Genomic DNA, 23,255 nt, shown 5'->3' with positions numbered 1-23,255 from the left:
GCAAGGCCGTCCCTTCTCAGTGCCCGCGTTCACCCCTCTCCCAGTGCACCTGCACACACACACGCGCAGCTCATCCTGAGCCCCGGAGCTCCAACGCCAATTCCCGTTAGCAAAGTCAATGACCGGAGCTCGCATCCACCCTGCGGAAAGGCCGCGGCTGAACAGAAGCTTTGTTGTCTTTAAATAATAACTCAGTCCAAGGATACAATAGCAAAGGGCTCCCTGGAGTATTTGAGCTGCTTCCAGAAATAAGGCTCTGAGTTTGAAGTGTTTCCATACGAGCCTCAGAGTGTGGTCAATAATGCAGCTGGGTTTTAAGTCATTTAGTGCTGAATAAATTAACCCAATTATTCCCCTTCTACCCATTCCACAAATCCAGGGCAGCCCCGATACAAAATCATAGTGCTCTGCAGATCCTTGATGCATCGCTTGAGCTCAGTTTTCTATATTGATTTTAAAGCCATCATTTTAAACTCTCAAGGGGTTTAAACTCAATGAGTTCATCCAGTAACCTCAAACACATTTAAATCGGTGCAGCTCCTGCTTGGATGCTACACCAATTTCTCTGTGTAGCTGCTGGATGGCTTCAGGGTGAGCATCACAGCATTGTTATCATTGGCTTTTTTAGGGGAATTTGTGTCATGGCCACAGCAGGAGATGGTGAGGACGGAGCCTGAGAAGGTTCTGTTCAGGTAGAGGAATAAATGCACTGTAAAGGCTTGAGGAAACTTGGAAACAGCTGGAGCAGCTGAGCTTCCTTCCCTCTGTGGGTAACACTGGCGAGCAGGCAGGGAAAGAGTCTGGAGAAGACCAGCTCTGATCAGAACTGGCTGGGCATTCTAGGGCATTAATACCCAGAGGAAAGGCTGTCACTGGGATAATTAAAGAGAAAACAGAACATGAAATGAAAGAGTTAACGAGGGGAATCCACGGAGTGTTGTGTTTCTCTGCAATAATTGGTGGCAGTGGATGGAGCAGAGACTCCCACCTTTGGCTGCCCTCGAGCAGGAAAAACACTGGCACAGGGCTGTGGGAGGGGCACTGGTGTCCCAAAGTGCTCCCAACCTGCATGGGACCGAGCAGCCCACTTGTGCTGTGCTGAGAAGTGTCAGAAATTCAGTGCTAAATGTGTTCAGTGGGCAAGAAAGACACAGCAAAGCATCACCTTTATTAGCTTATTTGATCTCTCAGTTAAAAAATAAGTTCAAATTGTGGTAACAGCATGTCTTGTCCAATCAGCAAAGATAAATCCAGTTTAAATGCTAAAAAAAGGTGACATCATACTTGGCTACTGCTCTGCACTGCAAACAGAGGCCATACACACCTGATCTGATAAACTTTTGCTGGAAGAGCCAGCTCCTGAGCGTGGAAAGTTGCTCTGCCCACCTTGTGGGTGACAGCTCTCCCATTTCAGCAACATCAGTGGCATTCCTGCTTACAACACTAATTGGGAACTTCCTATAAACATTATTCATCTCTCTCTACAAGGCAAGAAATCCAGAACAAAAAGCTTGGCTGTGTCATACTCTATAAATATTTCAGAGCCACCATAAAAAAAAAGAAAAATAGTTCCTATGTTGTAACAATTACACACTTCAGATTCTCAAAAAACAAGCTAGTGTTTAACCTGAGCTCTCAGCTATAAAAATAGCTTTGTTAATCTTGGCATAATTCTGTGTTTTATTTCAAGATAAAATACATTCCCGCAGAGTCACATCTTCGTGCCACTTGTGAGTCTTTCAAACACTCAGGAGGACCATGGAAAAAAATGAGGTAACTTTCCATTGTAGCTGCTGGGTTGATGATCCTCAGTCCTCAGAATTACTTCTGTGTTGGAAACAACTTCTTCCTCTGCAGAAAATGAAAAGATTTTTATTAAAAAGCAGGAACATTTCCTCTGAAATATCTGATGCAATCACACGTATGTCAATTTACTACACACATTTTCACACTGCAAACAGAGTAAGAACACAGAGTAAAAATATAAAGAGGAAAAGGTAAACAAAGTACTTCACAGAAAGACAACAGTCTCAGGGCCACCACCGGAGTGTTGGGAAATAAAACCTTTCCAGTTGGCTTTGAGGAAAGGAGTGATCTTTGTGCCCCAGGCCAGCCACTGAGTCACCATTTATGAGCAGTGGCACATGCTGCTGCGTCCAAAACTGAATATAGCCTTTTACTCACTGCTTTCCTCCTGAGTTCTTCAACTCCCTCCCACCCAACCTCTCTCTAGAGGCAAAACAACTGACTGATGAGAATGGCTAAATCACTGGCAGCTAGGGAGGAAATTACCCTAATGTTTGTCAGTGCACCTGCCTTCAAATGAGTTTCAAAGCTATTTAAAACCAAACAAACACAACCAAAATCAATTCTGTATATGAAATTCCACAAATGTTTAGTTATTTCTGGACCTGCTCTGCTTCAGATCTAACTGATCACAGTGATTCAGTCCCTTTTAACACACAAAGAAAATGAGAATTACGCATTAGCCAGTGCCTCGCAGAGTCCCTCATTCTTGTCATGGATCCACAGTGGATTGTGGTGTGTTTGTTCCACTGGCTCTTTCTCACTTGAGGCAAATGTGATTATTTCTGTAGGCTCAGCGTGCTCTCACCACTCTGCTGCCTCAGCACGGGGCTCAGCACTTTTAGGGATTTGCTCCTGAAGCTTTGTAACATCAGTGGTTTCAGCATGCAAGTCACAGTGCTGGCTTCAGCCTATAAAACCTCCGGCTGCTTTTACCTCAGGGCTCTTTTTAGGAAAAGAAGAGCTCTCTCTGTGCACACGAACATTACAGCAGAGTCAGGCTTGGCATTCCAGCTACTCAGCATCCATCTCCTCCAAGAGCTCCATCAGCTGCACTCCGCAGATCCGACAGGTTTTGAGAGAAGACTCAGTGTCTCCAGGCTTAATGCAGAACCAGCAGAACACGAGGGTGCTGCAAACCACCCAGACTCCCCAGGGCACAGCAGGTTTGGCTCCACAGGGCACAAACAGCTCAGGGACTGCAGCTGGAATATCCAACAGAGAACTGAGCACCAGCTCCCCACTGGATTGAGGCTGATCCACATGAGAAACCCGGTGCCACAGTGTCACAGCCCAGCTGGCTGTGGGATAACCTCCCTTTGCAGGCATGAGTTCAGGTTGTGTCAGCACTGGAAGACTTCTTTTTTTTGCCAGTTTTTCTCCTCATTGTTGCTGGTTCTTATTCAGTTTCATGTGGTCTTCAGGATTTTGACCATATCTGGTTACACTTTTGTCCTCAGAACCAGACAAGGTGGTGCCTATCGCAAGCATCCAATCCACAATAGGAGAACAAATAATCAGAGAGTGAGAAATTTCCTGATTCAAAAAGAAAAAAGCAATCTGCTGTGGGTAAGGCTGCTTTGGATATTCTGAAACAGCTCTATTCAATACATTCTACTTCTGGGGCTCTGAGCCCAGGAACAGTATCCTAAAACAGCCCTTGGCCTTGGCACTGGAAAAAACTTCCCAATCTCTCATTCAACAATGTTCACATCCTTGATCCTGTTATCTGTAACACACAGAAGGGTTTTAACTACAGTAAGGAGGGTGCAGGTACTGGGGAATGAAGCTGTGAGATCTGACTGCCCTGAGGATGAGGAACATGCTTGAGAAAAGTTTAATTATTTGACTAAAGGAACTACTTGCTGCCTTAATATCTGTTTGCTGTTATGGTAATCACAAGAGTTTTATTGGAAATGCACTTCGAATCCTGTGCCAGGCCCACCTCAGAAATCTATAAAGTGTATTAATATTGCAGATGCATTTATATAGAGGGAAGCAAACAATAAAAGATGAAGCTGAAAACACCTTCATGCTCACAGAACATCACAGAGAAAAAAAAGAAGCTTAGCATCTCTTTCTTCTGCAGCAGATAACTGGCTTCTGTGAAGAGTTTCTGCAAGCTCTGTTGTTTCCATTGTAATGTAAAAAAACTACATGGAAATCAAAGGACTCAGAGAATAAAATTTCCAGAGCTGCCAGGTTCAAGATGGTGAGCAGCAGGGGTGCACTTCTTAATTCCCTCTTCTCCTCCTTCCCCCAAGCAGGGCACAGAATCCAACATGTACAAATTCTTCCTGATGAAATTCTAAAGGCTGTTTTTTAATATGTATTATGTTCTAAAGCTCAGTTTAAAACAGCCCCAGGTAAGCCTGGTTTTAAGCACAGGTTAGTTGGCCTGCATAGATTAACTCGAACACGCTTGACGAGTTTTTGCCCAGATCCGCTCTGAAAGCAGATCAAAGTTCCACAGATGTGGCTCAGGATCTGCTCCCGCCACTACACACGAGCCTGCTTCATTTTCTATCCACTAAAGCACCCGTGCTGAAGGAGAAGCCAATTTCCAAGCTCAAAAATGCAGCATCAGATTATAAAGCAGAGTCATGGGCAGCCAGAGTAGCTGAGCTATGACGTGCCAAGCAGTGAGCAGGAGCCAGACAGCTGATGGGGCTGGGCAAGAGCCACAAGCAAGCACTGTGTTGCAGGGAGCTTTTCAGGAATCCTCCTACTCAGGAGTCTTTGCAGAAGACTAAACTGCTGCTGTCTTTGCCACTGAATGAAATCCTGCAGAGGAACTTCTGAACAAAATATCCTTTCAGTTTATGCAAACGCTGGCACACAACCTTTACACTCAGGCCCAGCACAGCGAAGGTTTTATGGTGCTGAATGTTATAAAAATGGCTTTGTCTGTTCCTTACAGTAACGTTGTTCTGGTCAAGTTCATCTAAGGCTAAAAGGAGTGCAACTTTTTAGAGGGAGGTGATACATGTGAGGATGAAGATGAGGGTTCAGCACTGCTCTGAACCCAGGAGCCTAAATCCTCCCTTTGGGATATACACCAGCACAAGTGTACTCATTTCTAGGGACAAAAGGTACAATGTCCTTGTCAAACAAGGCAGAAATTCTTATGGATATTTATCCACCAAACAAGTGACCCTTTCTCTGATTACTTCTACTGCCCAAATACTCACCAGGAACTTTATCAGCACTTGTGCTCATAAAATAAACTGCCGTGACAGCTACATACAGGTTCTTTTCTTTGACCACTGTATATATTCTCTGACCCTGCAATGAAGGAGCTAAAACTGTTAACCCACAAAAGCTCTAAATTTATTTAAGCTGAGCTTCTGGTTTAAATGCTTATCCAAAAGTATCCTATATACCACCTATTCCCTATACTGCCCTCCTTTCCATGAATATAATAATAAACTAGTTCTGACTGTGAGTCTCTGGGACAGCAGAGCAGTGAGTGTGTGCTGAGCCTGAGAAACCATCTCATTTTCTTTAAGGGAGAAAGAATCAGTGTTCACTTTTTTTAGACCTCCTACATCTTGCCCCAAAATGATTTCTGCCTTCCATCTGTTTAGACACATGCAGAAGTCAAATCCTGTCATGACCTTGAGCAGCCATACAGAATCCTATAAAAAATTCAAGCACTAAGGCATGCAGGAACTGTCTTTTCATAACCAATATCCTCCTCATGCTTTGCTAATGCAGTGCAAGCCAAGCATAAGGGAAAGGATGTTCCCAATCAGTATTCCTGAGCACCTGACCTGAGTCCTGGGAAAGCAATCTGTACCTTATTCATGTTGTTGGTGTTGGGAATGCAGGAGGGGCTGGTATGGAGAAGGCTGAGCTCCAGATCAGTAAGCATCTGTCGGGACTGGGCCAGCAAGCGCTCCAGCTTCCAGAACAGGGAACTGGTATCCTGGGGGACACAGAGAGGAGCCAGAGTTATGGAGGGATCTTTTTTTGGAGTATTCAAAAGAATTATAAAGCACCAGGAACTAGCATTTTGATTTTGAAATGTTTCTGTTCAAAATACTGCAATGTAACAGACACTGTCTAACTGCTGGTGCTTCTGATTAACACAGAGCTCCTTCCTCCTGACATTTTTTAACAGATTTCCACATGCCTCTATATGGAGCTCACACAAGAGAGGTACTTCAGGGATAAAGGAGAGAATAAAGACATGAGAAAGAGGGAAGACCAAGCAGAACAGGAAAGAAACATGTCCAACAGCTTCTGATAACTGCATCCACATGTACTCAGATATTTAGTGGAATTACCAATTAGCCAGCATCCATTTTCCTCAAGCTTTTCATTCCAAAACCAAAAAATAATTATTTTTAAAAAACTCATTTATACTTATGCTGTCAAAGGCATATTGAGACAACAAGGAGTTGTTTTTAAAAAATATGTTACCACCTTTTCCTTAAGCCTGCTGTCTCATCATTTGAGTCCCCAGTTCTTCCATGCTGGGAGACATTTGCATTCCTACCACCAGTCATAATTCCCTTTAAAATCAGTCAAGGACATTGTGCAATGAGATACTGACTGTGTTCATGCAGCATCTGTTTGTTGGTTTAGTCACTGCCAGGTCACTGATGTCCAGAGGGGAGTCTTCACCAGAGGATTTCCCGGAATTTTGAGTCATGTCACTCTTCTGAGTGGATGTCAAATGGGGAGAAGCCAAGTGGTAGGAATTCAGATCCAGATTTTCTTCGCTGTTAAAAAAAGTTAAGACATTGGCAGAAACAGTATCACCATACTTCTTAAACTTTCAAGGGAAAATCATGGCACAACATAAATAACTGTGGGCCCTGAGCCAAGGAAACCAAGAAGCTTGGGAGGTTATCCTGTTCCTCAGAGCATTCCCATGCTTTACAGCTTCCCTACATCGGTTTCATCCTCTGAGGACAAGGGCTTGACATTCAACCAGTCTCAGCCAGCTCCAGGACCATGTGCTTGAGTGTGCACTTAACCCTGCAAAGAGCACATGAAAGGCGATACTTCATTCTTCCCAACACTCTGCTACTCCCTCATCCCTCACACCCAACTCCCTTTTTGGTTTCAATCAACCATTAGGCAAATTAATATTTGCAGGTGTACCTTTCAAGGGAATTTCACAGTCATCATCTTACTTCAGAGATCACAGGAGAGCTTTCCCAAAGAGGCTTGGGTTTATTTATTTTTAAATACAGGAGCAAACCACATTCATCAACTTCTGAACATAACAGAAGCAGAGTGCTAGCCCTGCCTGGATAGGCAAATAATGGGAAAAAAAAGTATATTTCAAAGAAAATATCATCTTTGAATTGACAACATTTCGTTAGATATTCTTTAGATACTTATTTTGGTGTAACAATGCATTCCATACCGGGCAAGACTGTTAAAAATAAACGTATTTTTAACTGACATTCAATCTAGGAAAAAGCCCTCATGAGAGTTGCCAGCTCATGAGTGTCTGCTGTGTACCATTTCACTTCTCCCATAAAACACTGGGATAAAACAGACTCTCTTTTAGGAGAGAAAAGCTCATGGCTGTGTTTGTGACAAGGAAAGGTTCTGTGGAGACGTGAGGGAACAAGCAGCCTGGAACAGGGATGTGAGGACATGAGATGAGCATGGCCTGTCCTGGAAAACACACAGGCTGGAAAGGAAGGGGAAACTGGTTTGATTTTGAGGCAGAGAAATGGCTCAGGAATGGGTGGCTTAGTCCAGCCCGAGCAGACTCAACAAGTACCTGCTGATGCTCCATCTTTAAAATGAGAATTGAGATAAAAATCCAAAGGCAGCAAACGTTGGCCCAACATAAATGAAGTCACCAAGTCAGAACACACAGAAATGATGCCTGCACTCGGGGATTTCACAATCCCCTTTGCTGTTGGGGAAGGTATTTGACTGTTAACAGCCTCCTTGTTGGCTGCTCCAGAATTCAGGAACTCATGGCAAAAATATTTGCTGGGCTGACAGGGAGGTGCCAGCACCCTTCCCTAAACACAAACTACATCATCAGCACTATGAAAGCAGCAATGGAAAACTGGAGGATCCAGATTCAAGTCCCAGGAGGAACGCTGTGTTTGGTCTCTGCCATTAATCCCTCACAGAAGCAACGCTCCTGCCTTCCTCCCATTTAGGGGCGAGGATTTATTGCCTGGCAAATCCGAGTCTGCAGAGGCTGGAGAGCAGACAGTCAGGGATTTGCACTGAGTCAATCCATCTCCAATTAGCAGGGCCCCAGGACCAAATGTGGGCATCAAGAAAACTGGATAGCTCAGCAGCAAATCCCCAGTGGGTAGCACAGCCCCCCCAACTAGAGGATATCTTTTCTAGCTGCACTGCCCAGCTTAAATTTGTCCATTTTCTTTTAAAATTCACTGAAGGACAAGACAAATAGGACAAGACAAAAAGTGAAAGCAGCTTTCATGATCCAGCCTCAAAAGGGATTTGGAGGGATGGCAGTGTGTCATTGGTGCTGCGGGGGGAGTAAAGAAGAAAGGTCAGGGTAGACAGAAGGGGAGTGGAGTCTTTACAATGATTTATAGCCAGTGGAAACTAGAGAGAGCCCACACGGGTGTGTGAAGCTCAGCTAAGGCACGTGGGAATGTGCCAGGCCAGCATTCTTTTTCAGTGGCTGCCCATTCACCTTGTTCCTGAACAGGTTTGTCTCACTGCAGGAAGGATTTCTACAATATTTCTATTTCAAAAGCCACACAGAATGAAAGCATCCATACATCAGATCTTTCCATTCCAAAACATTTATCTGTTTGGATGCTGGGCAGACTTGCTGGCAAACACTGTTAGCAGGTTTAAACAGCTGTTCATTTACTGTGCTTGTCAAACCACCAGCTGGAAGGCTCCTCCTCTGGCTAAAAGGCAGCTATGAAATCACTGTGAAACTTCAGAAATCCTTCTAAAATAGAGCTGGCAAATCAATTTTTTGAAAGGAAATAGAGGAACCAACAGAACAAATCCAGAGCAAGCCCCAGCTCTGAATGCCTTTGCTTGTGCAGGCACAAAGCTACTTCTGAGCAGCATTTTTATCTCTGAGACATTCCAACACCACTGAGCCACCTGAGTCTTCTTCTGACACTTCTCAGCATTAGAAACCTCATTTTGCTTGTCCCCAACCACCTGTCCTCTTCCTCCCACAGCACAGACAGAGGGATAGAGTCCCATGAACTGGATGGTGGACAGATTGCTGTCCTGTAAATCTTGCCATCTCATTTCTTGCCCTGACAGAGGCAGCAGCCTGTGCTTAGAGCTGTGTCCTACATTCTTGCCCAGCCAAGGTGTGATTTCTCAATAGAAGTAACACAGTCACTAAAGCATCACACAAAACCTGGATCTGTTTCTTGCCTCACAGAAACATCATGGTACAAGTCCAGCTCTGGTCAGAACGTATCTGACCCATCAGAGTTACAAGCAACACCCAGGATTTCAAAAAATCCTAAGATTTTCTCAATTAGTTTATTTGCCTAAGTTATATGGTATTGCGGCTTCTCCTGCCCACACAGCTCTTGAGGACAAGAGATAAGGAAAAATAAATGCATAAAAATAGAATCATGATACTTTAAGAGCTATTTTTATTTTAAATTTGTTACTTTTCAAGTTGATAGACTAAATTTAAACCAGCAGTTACTTTATACATAGCTTGAGATAATATCAAGAGCTTATACTCCTAAATTTCTACATAACTCTAGCTTATACTTATTTCTTAAAGGCAACAAACTCATAACCTTTTTGAGCAGGTACATTTAATCTCTTTTGCAGTCTCAAAACAGCTGTAATCTTTTCCACAGCGTGTATTTCCATCTCTCTTTTTGGGTTTGAAAATCTCCAGCCATTCCAGATCTGATAGTGGCTTCCATCGCTCATCTTCATTTACAATTAAGTTATTAATACAGGAATCAGATTCAGACTTGCAAGTCACAGGAGCGTCTCTGCTTTCTTGGCCAGACTCAATTTCAGATCTCTCTTCCCAGGTTTTCTTTCCATTATCACTTTTGTCAGATGTGATGTTCTGGATCAAAGTGCTTTGCAAATCTACATGAGATCTTATGTTAAGCCAATGATCATATGAAGGCAAAGACACCTCAAAGGTTTGTCGGTCTCTGCTTTTCACTCCATTCTCTCCAATTTCCCTGTTTCTCAATGGCCTTGTGTTGTTTGCCTCATGAAATTTTTCACTGTCTAGCTCATCAAAGCTTGATGCAACATCCTGCTTTTCTCCTTCTTCCGCAGGGACAGCCAAGCCTTTCACAACTTTTTGACACCGCTTTAAGAACGCTGAGGTAGTTTCCTCCAAGTCTGAAGCATTCTGTAACTGTCTATTATCTACTTCACACATCTCAGGGGTGGGTTTTACCCTACTTGCTGGAACTGGTGCAGTTCCACACTCCTCGCACATCCTGTGGCTGCCCTCAGTCCTACCCATGTCTGTCTCGCTGGGGCTTTCAGAGGCAGAGAATGTGGCCCCTGTGCTACAACGGCACAACAAAAACAAGTCAGAAACGCTGCAGGTAAAGAGCATCCCCAAGTGCACTCCTAAAGCTCTACAGAACAGAGGCTGCTGCCACGGTTCTGCAGCAGCTCACACATCACCAGGCAACTGTATCCTGCCAAAACCCCACAGAAAATCTGCCCAGATCCGGCTGTTACTTTTCAAATCAGTCTGAGAGTTGCCTCATGTTTTATACAGTGTGGTGATTCTGTCTGAACCTCCAGGGTGTGCACCAATTCTCTAAGTTTACTTCCTAAAATAAACTTAGCTTTTTAAACAAAAGTAGTAGGGAGTCAGATTAACACCCCTACCACCAGACTACTTCATTTTCTAAAAAAATCATGAGATGTCTGGCCTGCTACAGTACTTGGTCTGTGACTGATGTTCACGGCCTCTCTCAACCAAATAAAAAACAAGGTACTTGACAGCTTCATTGGATGTTTGTGGTTGAGTCCAGCAAAGCCATCCTGACCCAGCACACACCTCTGTTAGGATGTTAGTTAAGGCTGAACAGTGAAGTCTCTCTTTGAGGATAAACTATTTAAGAAAAAAAAATTAAAAATATCTTTACCTCCTTCCACTTGCTGCCTTTTCATGCTTTTGCCTGGAATCCTGAGAGCTATCCAAGTTGACATGAAGGAAGTGTAAGTCCTGCTGCTGTTTTATACAGACCTGTTAGAGACCATGAGGGGCATTAGTAAATGTCTGGGTGCAGGAACATCATCATCAGGCAGTACCACAGTGCCTGTCTTCCAAAAACATCCTGAAAATGTTTTTCTAAACCAATGCCTGTAGTCAAACTATTGACAAAGACTTCCAAATCCAAGAGGACATCTCTGTATGTATTTAGGAAAGTAACATTTTGCAGCAATAAACAGGATTTCTATTAGGAGACTGGACTATTCTTCTAAGATGGAACCACACTGAACCATAAATAAAATACCATTACTGTTATCTGATACTTAATTCATGTTGTTATTATGTTGTCCACAGTTACAGAATGTAACATGGATGATGATCATGGGATTTGGCTTTCACTGCAGGGGATTTTTTGTGAAGCTAATGGAGAAGGTAACTACCCATCAATTATTTTCAGTTTAAAAAATGGAACATGCCTTGAGAACCTCAACTGAGAGCAGGTGAACACACAGGGTTTAAGTCTTGAAAAACAAATCTGCCAGGACACCATGTCCCTTACACTGCTGAGTTCACCTTGGGCAGGTGTGCAATCCCAATTCTGCTGCCCTTCACTTGACTTCCCAGCAAGCACCATGGGCTTTTCAGCTTAACCCCAAACAAAACAAATCAACATTCTACAGGGATCCCAGCAAGGCACAAACAGACATTTTTTTTTTCCTTAATTAAAATAATCAGATCTAACTTCTTTACACTGTTCCACGCAGGTCTGATGTTACTGAAAATGCTTCTCTAACCTCAGAGCAGAAACAATCAGGGCTGTACCTGTCGCAAACTGGACAATTGTTTTTCAATCCGCACTTGCTTGGACTTGGCAAATTGATAAAGTTGGTCCTTTCGCTGTGCTTCCTCCACTGTTTCAAAACATAATAATTGTTTCAATTACTTCAGGCGAATAGATACAAAGCAAGTGCATTGCTAATGCTGTGTCTGTAGCAGTAGAAGGTGGTACTGAAACAAAACAAAAGCATTTTCTTAAGATCAACAGGATCTGTTTCTCCTCCAGATAAAAAGAGCACAAAACCCACAAGAAAACTAAAAAATCAAGTGTTTTCCTTGGGCTTTTCCTCAGCACCTGACTTCATTTTACTAGCAGCAATACTGTGGCTGATTTATTTAACATTTTCAGAAAGGAAAGGAAATAGAAAAGGGAAAGGGAAAAGGGGAAAAAAAAGAGGCAAGGATAAAGGAAATTCAGTTAATTAATTCTAATTCATGCATGTACAGGGAAGCGCTGAGAAACAACTCCCAATTCTATTGGTTTTAAAATAATGAGACATGGGATCAATGTCTGGCAAAGGTAATAGCAGACTAAAAGTGATAGGCAAGGAAATTTTCCAGCAGGGGACACCTTTGGCCACCTAATCTTTCAAGGTCTCTGTGGCTGTCCCCAAGAATATTGCAGTGACCTTTTCTATCCACTGCAGCACCAGATGTTCTTCCATCCAAAACCAAAGGTATTACGGAGCGCAAGATGCAGTTTACCAAGGTCTGCATATTAAACCAGCCTAAACCAAACCCATCAGCTAAAGAAAGCAACAGAGAAGAGAAAGTCTCAAAATTTTCAGGAGAGAATCCCCCAAGCCACTTACTCCCTGCCATGTAATCACTTTGGTGAACTTTCTGCTTTCACAAGATTTTATAAAGTGTCCCTGCAGAAGCCCCAGATATTGCTTCCATAGAAGAATGGCACACAAGGGATATACTTTTATTAAACTGCAAGGAAGGTAGGTACCAAGCTGCCTCCTTCACAGATATCGGTGAACTGCTGCCTAGAAGCCTCTGAGCTGTTGAAAGCCAAGGCATGAAAGGCCAACTGCCCACCCTTACCTGCCAGCATCAGCTCACTCCTCAAGCAGCCATTTTCTTGTTTCAGGTGACTGATTTCCTCCTGGTGCTTGCTGCTTTCTTTCATCTTTTCAGAGAGGACATCTGTAAAACAAAGTGTAGCATTTCCCAGAGTGAAAAGGAGTCATGCTGGCCTACACTAAATTAGGTGCCCAGTATAAACATTTACCTTTAATCTTATTCACTTGAAACATGACATCGCTCAGGGTCAGATTGAGGTCTTGCTGTTTTCTGTTGCGACTGAATTCCTCCAGCTTTGCTGCATGCAGTGCATCTTCCAGTGTCTTAAACTTGGATGTAACCTCAGTAATCTGATCAGTTGTTTCAATTAAGGCCTTGTCCTGAAATAGAAAACAGAATGAATTCTTATTTTTTATGTTATGGGTGGGTTTTGACAAAACAACAGTACATCTTTCTGCAGCAGTTACAGATGCACAGACTTCCTTCTGAGCTTTTGGGGAAAAAAAAAAACCCTAAAATTAAAGCTTGGAAACAAGCTTGTTTATGAAAATAAACCAGTTTATTGCTGACTACTTTTCCCTTCTCAAACCAGCTTAAGAATTAACCATGAGTGAGACCACCAGTGACAGAAGCCTCATGGCACAGTCAGCAACAGCTGCACTGCAGTTTGACCACATTTAGTGCCCATGAGATGACAGATGTTACAGACACTACCTTCAGCTGAAGCATAGTGAGAAGCTCCTGTTCCCTTGCTTGCAGCTGGCCTGTCTTAGCAGACAGTTCCAAAACTGAGCAGTGGAGACTCAGATTTTTCTCCTAGTGAACAGAAATAAGTGTCAGCTATTACTTCAGTGATTGAAAGTTACTGTTTTTTTCCAGTAAATGCATCCATGTTATTTAAACATCATGAATGGTTATGCAGGATCCTGAGCAAACTGAAGAAAAGAGGACTGGAGTAAAAATTATTCCCCGATCAGCTTGTGATCAAGGGTCTTAATACCCTGCATGTCTCAGTTTTGGAATGTTACAGTTCATCACAGGCATCCTGTACATGCATAGACTGCAAAATCAGATCATTACTCAGTCCCTACCTCCAGAGCCTGGCAGTGAACAGATGAATCTGATACTTTTTGGGTGAGCTCTTTAAAATTCTGTTGTGTGTTTTCAAGTGTTGTCTTACTGTCATTATGCTGGGATTCTAACAACTTCAACTTTTTGGTCAGTGATTTTAAAATTGCATTTCTCTCGTTCAGCTCATCTGCAAAGGAAGGAGACAAAGTTATCTGTGAGAAAACAGCTCAGAGGCTGTCATGCAACTTCTTAAATCTCAGAAATCATTTAACCCAGTGTTTTAAAATCACACAATTCAGAACTGGATGCTTGTGTTGCACACTCTGAAGAAGGATTCCCTGGCTACCCAGGTCAGATGGAGCAGGAACCTGTGTGGTGAGCTCTGTGCTGAGACTGTTCAGAGCCACCAGGTGTTTCACTGGGTGGTTTGTGTTTGTTCAGAGCTGTGCAGCAGAACCTCAGGGCACAGGGCTCTGTAACTCGCCATCAAGTTGCAAATTTTTCTCTTCCCCGACATTTATTTAACCAGATTATTTTTTAAAGAATTCACAGAAGCAATTTACACATTCAGACGAGAAAGAGTTATCTGATCATCATACCCCCTTCAAAATCAGATCACTTCAGCACCAGTGTGGAAGTTTAGATCTCAGAAACAGACAATAAGATTTAAAGGCTGATGGGTAGGAAATGGTCCCGTATACGGTGCAAAACTGTTATTGAAGGGTCAAAGCAGCTGAATATACTTTTAAGACCAAGATCTTCTTCTTTACATCACAACACTTACTGGTTAATAAGCTGCATCGTTCTGCTAAAGTCAGTATTTTTTGGCGATCATCTTCCCAGGCCTGAATGTGTCTCTCATGCACTGCCACCATGTCATTGAGCTCCTTGTCACGATCTTTCAGTTCTGCAATTAAAAGCTTGAGTTCTTGTCTCTGTCTCCTAATGATGCTGTTCTTGCGATCTGGGCTAAATGCCTACAAAAGGTGAGACAGGAATGCATTTCAACACAAGGAAGTGACAAATTATCTCATAATAAACTCGAGGCTTTTATTTCAGTAGAGTTATGTTTATATTATAAATAGAAACCATTTCAAAAAGTTCCTTATGCTCGTGGTACAACCTGCGGCCCTTGACTAAAGCCCTTTGCATGACAAGGTGGTACCACCTGTGGTCCATGACTCAAACCGCCAGCAGCACAATGAGTACCCTCCAACCAAAGAGAGAGCTGATTGTTGGCGGCGCTTTCATGTTTTACCTGGGGAGAAGCAGAACGCAGCAGCGATGAACTCATAGGGGACTGGGGGCCAGAGCGCTGCCAGGCATTAGTGGAACCGGGAACGCTTCAAGGATGTCACGTTCAGCATGGAGGCTCCCGCGTTCAGCAGCCCCGTTACCCGCCGACCCTGAGGGAGCACAAGCGGCGTTGAGCCGGAGCGGGGCGGGGGCGGCCCTGCGGCCTCCCGCAGGCCTGAGGGGGGCCCTGAGGTACCTCCCCCGGGGAGCGGCCCCCCTTCCCGGGCAGGCCTGCAGCACCTCCCCGCTGTCCCGCCCGGCTGGGAAGGCTCTTCCTAAGCCCGGGGGCTTCCCGTGCCCCCCGTCCCCGCCCGTTACCCCCGCCCGCCCCAACCCACCGCCGCCGCCCGGCCCCGCCCGCCGTTGGTGGAAGCTCCGCCCCCCGCAGCGAAGGGGCCGCGGGTTCGAGTCCTGGGGCCGCCGGTTCGAGGCCCTCAGCCACAGGTTCGAGTCCCGCGGCCGCCGCACCCGGAGCTCTGCGGGCGGGGCTGGAGCTGCCAGAAAAAATGTGATGATGAATAACGTGGTTGATAGGGGATGAGTAAGAACGCGGCAGGATGTTACGTGTTGGAGGCAACTTCCCTGTCCAGTGTTAAATAGGAGGACTACAGAGACGCAGTCATTTCTCGAGATACACTACTCCAGATTTCCAGCTATAGGGATAGAGTTACCTCTCCACATACACCCACGGTTTATAAATAGAAATCACTGAAAAAAGCAACTTTACAGGAAGAGAACAGGGCATCTGACACATCACCCCCTTGGCTTTCAGCTCACAGAGGCTCTGCAGTGGCAGGAGGATGTCACTTCCAGGACTTTGCATTTAGTGTTATTAAATAGAGCAGTGCAACAAAAACCACTAAATCGATGCTCGAGGCTGTTTGTGGGAGTACAGAGAGCAGAGCTGGCACCCCACCCCACTGCTAACATGGCCTGTGGAACAGTGCTCACTATTAATTTGTGTTCCTGAATGAGCAGCACGACAAAAGCATAAAGCCACTACAATTGCCTCACCTAGATGCCCAGCAGGGTTGGAGATCTTTGGAATTATGAAAATAGGATAAATTTCTAAGTCATATTCACGTATTTCTCAGTGTTTCCAGCCAATAAAATAATTCAGCTGGCAGGGACGTAGAATGATCACTTCAGCCCAACTGTGTGGCCACTCCAGGATTCACTGTCCTTTCATTGTTAACAAACCTCTAGAATGTTCCATTCTAATTTCTAAAATTCTCTGCAGGTAAATGAGAGGTAAAATTGTCTACATCAGCCACATGCCTTATTCACTTAAGCTCAGCAGAAAGGACAGCAGATGAAAATCAATATTTTAATGCCATAAATTCTTGTTTTCCTGTAAGATAGTTAAAGGAAAGTAGATGTAAAAAAACTCAAAAACTATTCAGTGAGGAACAGTAATTTTATTTAAATCTACTTCATGCTTAAGCATGGTAGAACCCCAATTTAACTTTGGCAAATATCACAAAAAAACCCCAAAACAAAAAAACAAGCAGCCTATACAGAACAGTGAGAATGCCAAGGATATGGGTTCTCCACAGTTTCACTGCAGAGCAAATGGATTTAGAAGCCTCACTTTTGCTATATCATTTATAACCATATAATTAAATAAAGGTAGTCTTTCACTATCACTTCTTGACTTCTCCAAGATCTTCAATACTGTCATCATCCACCTAGGGAGAAAAATCCAAAACACAGCAAATTAAGTATTTTCTTTTTACATGCCTCCTTCGACGTGCACCCCTGTAAATGTAGTGAAGTGTGGGAGAAGTGAACAGCACCATTCCAGATTCCCTGCTGTAAATTCTACGTCAGTGACGTGTGCTTGCAGGACACAGCTGAGCCTGCAGGACTGTGAATAAAGACAGGCCTATGGAGTTAAACCATAAAGAATTCCACTTGGGAAATGCCAGGACAAGGGAGAGTCAGAGAAAGCCCCTGCTATTACAGCTCTCAGCCTTAAATTTCAGCCCAACTCACACTAGCTGATCTCTTCTTCTGAAGCACAAATGTGTGGGGTTTGGGTTTGTTTGCTTTAATTTTGCGATATTTTAAGAGGTGTTGAAAAATAGGATAGCAAGGTAAGAATATTTAGACACTCACTGCTAAGAAATGGTCACAAAGAAGCCACAGATATTTGACAGCTGGATTTATTCTGACATGCTTCCCTCACTGCAGGGTGGGAATGCAAAAACATGCTCTTATTTTTAAGCACCAGTCTGTGCTGCCAAAGATGAAACCCTTTTCCAAAGTCATTGGAAAGTCACAGGCTAATGTGGAAAAGTGTGTGTCTTCCTGACAGAAGAAAGGGTTTATTACCTCAGGCCACTTCTCCTGGATTACATCAATAATGTCATCTGTAAAGTCCCCCTGAATAATGATTTCATCTTCTCCTGTTACTGAGGCACCGCAGGAAAATTTCTGAGCAAAAAACCTTTGTGCTTCCTTAAGATCGATTTCTGCCAAGGGGAAAACAAACAATTTAAATACAGTTGTTGTCATAAAAATATTTTCTCAAGTTTAAAGCCAAAATCTTGTTTTAACTGTTGAAAAAGCAGTGGCGCTTTACAGTTGAAACTTTGCTAGAGTTTCCATTGAAAGCCAAGCCTGTTGTTTACATCCAAAACATCAACAGATGTACAAATGCTTCAAGGTAGAAAGTGCTGGACGTCCTCTACACGTTCTGTTGACGTGGGTCTGCACCCTGTTTCAAAATACCTGTAGCCCTATTTGTTTGAAAAAACATGGCAATAACTACCTTAATAATTTATCCCTGTGAGAAGTCAGTGTACCTTTGGCATGCTTTGGAACTGCTAAAAGCACCTCAGGACTTCCACCTCACACAGCTGGCAGCAGATTTCTCAATGGAATACAACCAGAAGAAATATCATGAGGTTAAAGGCAGGCACACCCAATACCAGGAAAACCCAAACTCACCAAACGTTGCGAGGCCACACACTCTCGTGACATATTTTTTCTTTGCTCTGGGAATTTTAGCTATCGTAACTTTCTGTGGTACAGTCTTCTTCTTCTGTTTTATCTGACCTCTTCCACCTTTAAAACAGAGCATAAGGTTACATGATTAGTTAAATGATGTCATAGTTCATCAAAGAAAAAAGCCCACAAGGTCAGATTTCGTCCCTATAAACAAAGAAACTGTTACCTCCCCAACACTGTTGGTAAACAAAAATATATTTTGCACATTGTCTCAGGTTTAGTATTATTTAAGAAAGATCCCGTGTCATCAAAGTATTATGGGAAATAACAACATATACATGTCAAATGTGCATTCAAGCACAGGTTGAACAGCAGACCCCCACTACAGTCAGCAAAAAAGGGCTTTTCCCCACACTTTACTAATTACTGTGTTCGGTCTACATTTACACTGTTCTTGGTGTAATCCTAGAAATAAATTTTTCTTTGATGTTTTCCCCAAGTATTTTAACATCCTCAGGGTTTGTGTCTGAGGTAAAGCAAGCTGCTCGTGCCCATTTCCTGAGGCCACAAGGTCTTGTTTTCCTCAGGCTGCTGGGTTAAACAGCAGATCAAGGTCTGGATACCTGTGCACAACCCCAGAGTGAACCACACAGGGATATGTGAGCCAGCAGCAAACCCCACACCTCTGACAGCAGCCAGCCACAGCAGCCCAATTCCACAGCATCTAACACCACCTTTCCTACAGCCTATTTCTAGGCCAGCCTGTGGGAACACTCCATGTATCAGGCATTTATGAGTTGGAGTAAAGCATGCAAAAGATACATTCCCCTCGTTAGGATTCTTCAAGCCAGATTAAGATCTCGGCTGACTTTGTGTACAGTCATCAAGTTATTCCAGGGTAACCAAAGTTTCATGTTTCTGAGCCTTCTCAGCATGAAAACCTAAAGGATTTATGACAAGTAAACCAACCCCTGTGACTGTTTCTGTTTCTAACACGCAGCACTTTCAATTCTGTTTTATTATAAACTGGTGTCTGGTAATTTTAAGACAGTAAATTTCTGCCTTAAATTTTCTTCAGTAAGTGTCTTACTAAGTTTGTGCTTGTTTTCCCTCACATTTTTATGGTCACTCTTACACCATCCTACTTAACACCACACTCTTTCATGAAGATTTGGATTCTAGGAGAAAATCACAAAATATTTTAAACACTATTATTTTAGAACCAAAAACCAGACTGAAAACTAATCATACCACCCCTCACAACAAATTAATGTTGAAAGAAAATGTCCTGAAATCTCTGGAAAAAGCATCCAAGTTACAGAACATGAAATCCTGTTGTCACTACACATTGCCTACTGAGAAGGCAAATTAAACTCGTTGCCAAGATACAAAAATAAAACAAAAATATATGTGGCATAAAACATGGATCTTACTGGGTATTAACCATAATTTCTGGAGCACTGCACACAACCTGACACTGCACAGGCAAATGCATATTAACAGCTTCGGCACTCTGATTTATGGTGGAAAGTATGTTAATTAATTCAGCAGAAAGAACTCCAACAATCGAAGATAAAACTGTGTTTAAATTGTTCCACATAACTTTGTATCTTCCAACGTTGGGTTTTGAAAATGTTTTTCACTACTACTGCTGGGAAGAGACACAGCTGTTAATGGAGACGCAGGTAATAGATTTAAAAGCATAAAACCAAATCCTGTTCCGTGAATACAGAGAGGTGGAAGGAACAAAGGCAAAAGCAGAGTCATGAGGCATTAACAGAGGGAAGCAGCCTTTGTTCCACTCCACAAGCAACCCATAAAATGCTGCTCAACAGGGCAGAGCATTCCGGGAGAAATGCCAGCTGATTTCAGGTTGGGAAGAACTGCTCCCTGACTGAGAGTGGCAGCGGTGACAGGAACAATGAGGCACAGGATGCAGGTCCCCTTTCCCTGCCTGTCTCTCCTGTCCAACATTTCCACTGGCACAGGTCACAGAGCTAACTCTGCTGCCACAGGGAGGAAGATATTCCCTATGTTCTGTGCAGAGCTAACCACCAAGATGCAAGGAATTCGTGCCCTGGTCCAGACCAGCAGGTGAGAAAGGGATGCCCCAAACTGCGTTTAAATCAGTACCACAATCAACTATTTAGACCTTGCCTCTCTTTTGCTTCTTCTTCTCCTCTTCTTCTCCTCCTCCCACATTTCCTTGGCCTTCTCCAACCCCAGCTTCCTGTTTAGGTGAATTTTCTTATGTGCATCAGAAAGCAGTGAGGGGAAAAAAAAGAAGAACAAAGTTAGTGGTCAGACACCACAGCCTTACAGGAACAGAAAGTAAGGTAAAGTGGTATTATGATAAATCAGTAAACTATGCTGAAGTGCAGCAGCCCCTTGACTGATGCATGTTACATCTTCATTACAGTATTTATGCAAATTAGACTCCAGAAAAGCCTTAGCTCAAAGACACAGTGACCACTTCAATAAAGGCTCTTGCACAGAGACAGAAACTAATGATAATGTTACTACTGAAATTCCAAATGCAAACAAGTAAGTTCCCCATAATTAATGACTTTGCCTCCAGCCATCCACTGTAGACTGGACAGACATAAAATCCAATAAACTAACTTTGATGGAAAACAAGTGCATGGATGACTGTTTATGGTAGAAACCTTAAGAAAGCTCAAATATTATTAATGAAACTACACATTGATTATTTAGTGTTTCCCGACATTATAAAACGTATTTCACAGCATCCAAAGCATTAACTTTCACATGATACAGCAGGAAAAGGAAAGAGATAACAACTGGACAAGCTCAAATATTTCTAAATACGTCCAAGGGCACAGATCAGCTAGAAAATAGAAAAGACTCTTACCTACTGTAAGTTTTGCAAACTCATCTGGAAAATTCTTTTCTAACCATTGTCTGCATTTAGTCACATCAGGCATGTATTCACAGTACTAGAGAAAAGCCATATCAATGTGTCAGTGGAGGAATGACAAAATATGTCACAAATATACCAAAATAGGGCATAATAGGACAGAAGGAAATCTGGACAACAAAAAAATAACTCACCTCTGTTGGCAACGAACAGACTGGAGAAAGAAGGGGAAAAAAAGAACAGATTACAAAAGGAATTTTTTACTTTTTACATTTTTACTTACAGCCTTAGTAATTAAATTCCAAATGGTGTTTTAAAGTCAGGGATGATTTCTTATATAACTTCTGGTTATAACCACACACTGACTCAAAAACGACTTTATTGTTGCCACTCCACATTTTAAATCCTCTCTCATTAGACCTGTGCTTACATGCTCTGCATTATGATAAAACCTTCACAGCAAGAGCTGCCAGGCACTGAGGGAAAGGGAGGAGATGCCCAACGTCGGGAAAAGCTACAGAACAAAACAGCACTTCTACCTGAGGGAAAAGATACACCTAACAAAGTACCACATGGTTTGGTCAGCTTCTTTTTTTCCAAGAACTGCCAACATTCCAAAGAGGGGCTCAGCCCCACAAGCACCCAAACCAACCTTGCAGACTTTCAGACACAATAGAGCTATTTCTTAATCCCCTGCAACTGTATTCCAGCCTGAAGCAAAATGACATTCCTATCTAAAAACACAACTGTCAAGATTCCCTTTAAATTTCACCCCCATAACTACAAATGTAACGAGCAAAGAATACTTCTAAACACAGTACAACAATTAATTTTATGTGTTCCATTTCTTACTGTCATACTAATGCTCAGAGCCCTTTTCTGAGCTAATGGCTTTACTGACTTCCTGCAGGAAGAGATCTCTGCTCCCAGTCCCTTCACACCCAGAAAGCTCTCAGCACTTGCCTCCGCAGTAGAGGACCCGGAGGGGGTAATCGGCGTCTGACCTGGCACCGCTCCTGCCGTCCCCTCTGCAGTCAGGGACCACCGGCTCAGCGACATCTGTGGCCATGTCACAAGCCTGGAGGTCACACAGTGAAAGAATGAGGACCCAAGGTCTGCGTTTCAGTCAGTCACATCCCAACTCAACAACAATCCCCGAGGAAATAGGTGAAAGTGTCAAAAGAGCATGAGCGATCAGGGAGAAGAAAATGAAGAAAGACCTTTCAGAAACCCACAGGGAATTGCAGAACACACTGGGTTAAGCACAACGTGAAGTATCATGTTAAATCAATGGCACATGAACAGCGGGGGCACCGGGGGCAGGTACCTCTCGCATATTAGCAAAGAAAAGAGGTCATTTAAATCAGTGCTTGAAGAGTCACAAGCTGATCCAAGAACACTGGGAAAAAAAACAAAACCAAAGAGCATAAAGCAAGGAAAGCGAACTCAACTCACTAATGGATTTAATAGCGGTTTACACACACGTTTTCAAGCAAGGGACTTAGAAGACAGAAGTCAACAAGGAAAGAGTTTGGAACACACAAGAAATCCCCAGGAAGATGGGAACAAACAGGATATGTGTGAGGAAGCTTCGGTTGCTGTACAAGCTGTGTTGAGCAGTGAGGAATGCTGAGGGAAAGTTCCAGAGATGGTGGGTTCAGGGTAGGAGGACAAGGACAGGCGGTAGATGGTCACAGTGCGGGTGAGGATGTTGGGGTGCTCAGGAAGACCTCAAATAGGCGCAGGAGGGTGCTGGGTGGTCAGGGGGCAAAAGTGAGGGCAGGTCGGGGGAAGGGTGCTGGGACACCAGGCATGGTGGGGATCACGGACACGGTGGGAGCTGGGGGACGGAACTGGGGGGGACTGGGGGAGCTGAGCTGAGGGGATGGGGGGGAGCCGAGGGGGTGGGGGGAGCTGAGGGGATGCGGTTCGGGTACCTGAGGAGGGGCGGGCTCGCAGGACGGGGCGGTGCCGGGGCTGACGGAAAGGAGGGCGCCGGGAGGATGCTCAGGTACAAGCACCGGGGGGGATCCCTGCGAGGGGCGGCAGCGCCGCGGCTCCGCAGGAGAGAGAGCGGGCGGGTGTGGGAGCCGGCAGGCGGGGGCTGAGCGGAGCGGGGCGGGGCGGGGGGACCCGGGGGCAGTGTCGGTGTTACCGGAGGCCCCTCGGGCCGCGGCGGGTCCCGGTCCCTCACCGCGCGCGCACGTGCGCCCGCCCCAGCGCCACCGTCTCGCGAGAGGG

The 23,255-nt window shown here is 43.9% G+C and overlaps 2 protein-coding genes across 6 annotated transcripts; both read right to left on the bottom strand.

The window, feature by feature from the left end:
* Nucleotides 1-1,131: 1,131 nt before the first annotated feature.
* Nucleotides 1,132-15,489, bottom strand: CCDC62 (coiled-coil domain containing 62). Of its 4 annotated transcripts, XR_004243684.1 has the most exons (12): nucleotides 15,147-15,489; nucleotides 14,673-14,865; nucleotides 13,909-14,075; nucleotides 13,532-13,633; nucleotides 13,026-13,197; nucleotides 12,839-12,940; nucleotides 11,774-11,862; nucleotides 10,884-10,984; nucleotides 6,365-6,533; nucleotides 5,606-5,734; nucleotides 2,743-3,342; nucleotides 1,582-1,851 (listed from the first exon to the last, which is right to left on the bottom strand). XR_004243684.1 is itself a non-coding variant. In XM_032128231.1 (11 exons), the coding sequence occupies exons 1-11, from the start codon at nucleotides 15,180-15,182 to the stop codon at nucleotides 1,822-1,824; spliced, it is 1,290 nt and encodes a 429-aa protein (XP_031984122.1). In that variant the 5' UTR covers nucleotides 15,183-15,489; the 3' UTR covers nucleotides 1,132-1,821. The 4 variants fall into 4 exon arrangements, 3 of the variants coding, with proteins under 3 accessions (XP_031984122.1, XP_031984120.1, XP_031984121.1); XM_032128231.1 differs by lacking the exon at nucleotides 2,743-3,342 and having other exon boundaries at nucleotides 1,132-1,851; XM_032128229.1 differs by lacking the exons at nucleotides 1,582-1,851; nucleotides 2,743-3,342; nucleotides 5,606-5,734; nucleotides 6,365-6,533 and adding an exon at nucleotides 8,894-10,292.
* A 1,093-nt stretch (nucleotides 15,490-16,582) lies between these two features.
* Nucleotides 16,583-23,251, bottom strand: DENR (density regulated re-initiation and release factor). Of its 2 annotated transcripts, none has more exons than XM_032127774.1 (8): nucleotides 23,170-23,251; nucleotides 21,978-22,092; nucleotides 21,209-21,228; nucleotides 21,009-21,093; nucleotides 20,294-20,383; nucleotides 18,137-18,253; nucleotides 17,519-17,658; nucleotides 16,583-16,872 (listed from the first exon to the last, which is right to left on the bottom strand). In XM_032127774.1, the coding sequence occupies exons 2-8, from the start codon at nucleotides 22,081-22,083 to the stop codon at nucleotides 16,828-16,830; spliced, it is 603 nt and encodes a 200-aa protein (XP_031983665.1). In that variant the 5' UTR covers nucleotides 22,084-22,092; nucleotides 23,170-23,251; the 3' UTR covers nucleotides 16,583-16,827. The 2 variants fall into 2 exon arrangements, with proteins under 2 accessions (XP_031983665.1, XP_031983664.1); XM_032127773.1 differs by having other exon boundaries at nucleotides 22,952-23,216.
* Nucleotides 23,252-23,255: the final 4 nt, after the last annotated feature.

This window comes from Corvus moneduloides, chromosome 18 (genome assembly GCF_009650955.1).
Source record: "Corvus moneduloides isolate bCorMon1 chromosome 18, bCorMon1.pri, whole genome shotgun sequence".
Lineage (NCBI taxonomy): Eukaryota > Metazoa > Chordata > Aves > Passeriformes > Corvidae > Corvus > Corvus moneduloides.
The sequence above is the reverse complement of the archived record's forward strand: the minus strand, read 5'-3'. Positions and strand labels throughout refer to the sequence as shown.

What these genes read in the sequence shown, in the direction of transcription:
- CCDC62 (XM_032128229.1), bottom strand. Translation starts at nt 15,182, where the DNA reads ATGAGTTCATCGCTGCTGCGTTCTGCTTCTCCCCAG. An exon ending in TCAAGTGAATAAGATTAAAG is followed by an intron (nt 12,941 to 13,025) that starts GTAAATGTTTAT and finishes TTTGTTTTACAG; the next exon opens with ATGTCCTCTCTGAAAAGATG. An exon ending in AATTGTCCAGTTTGCGACAG is followed by an intron (nt 10,985 to 11,773) that starts GTACAGCCCTGA and finishes GGTCTCTAACAG; the next exon opens with GTCTGTATAAAACAGCAGCA.
- DENR (XM_032127774.1), bottom strand. Translation starts at nt 22,083, where the DNA reads ATGGCCACAGATGTCGCTGAGCCGGTGGTCCCTGACTGCAGAGGGGAC. An exon ending in TCTGTTCGTTGCCAACAGAG is followed by an intron (nt 21,094 to 21,208) that starts GTGAGTTATTTT and finishes GCTTTTCTCTAG; the next exon opens with TACTGTGAATACATGCCTGA. An exon ending in GTTTGCAAAACTTACAGTAG is followed by an intron (nt 20,384 to 21,008) that starts GTAAGAGTCTTT and finishes GATGCACATAAG; the next exon opens with AAAATTCACCTAAACAGGAA.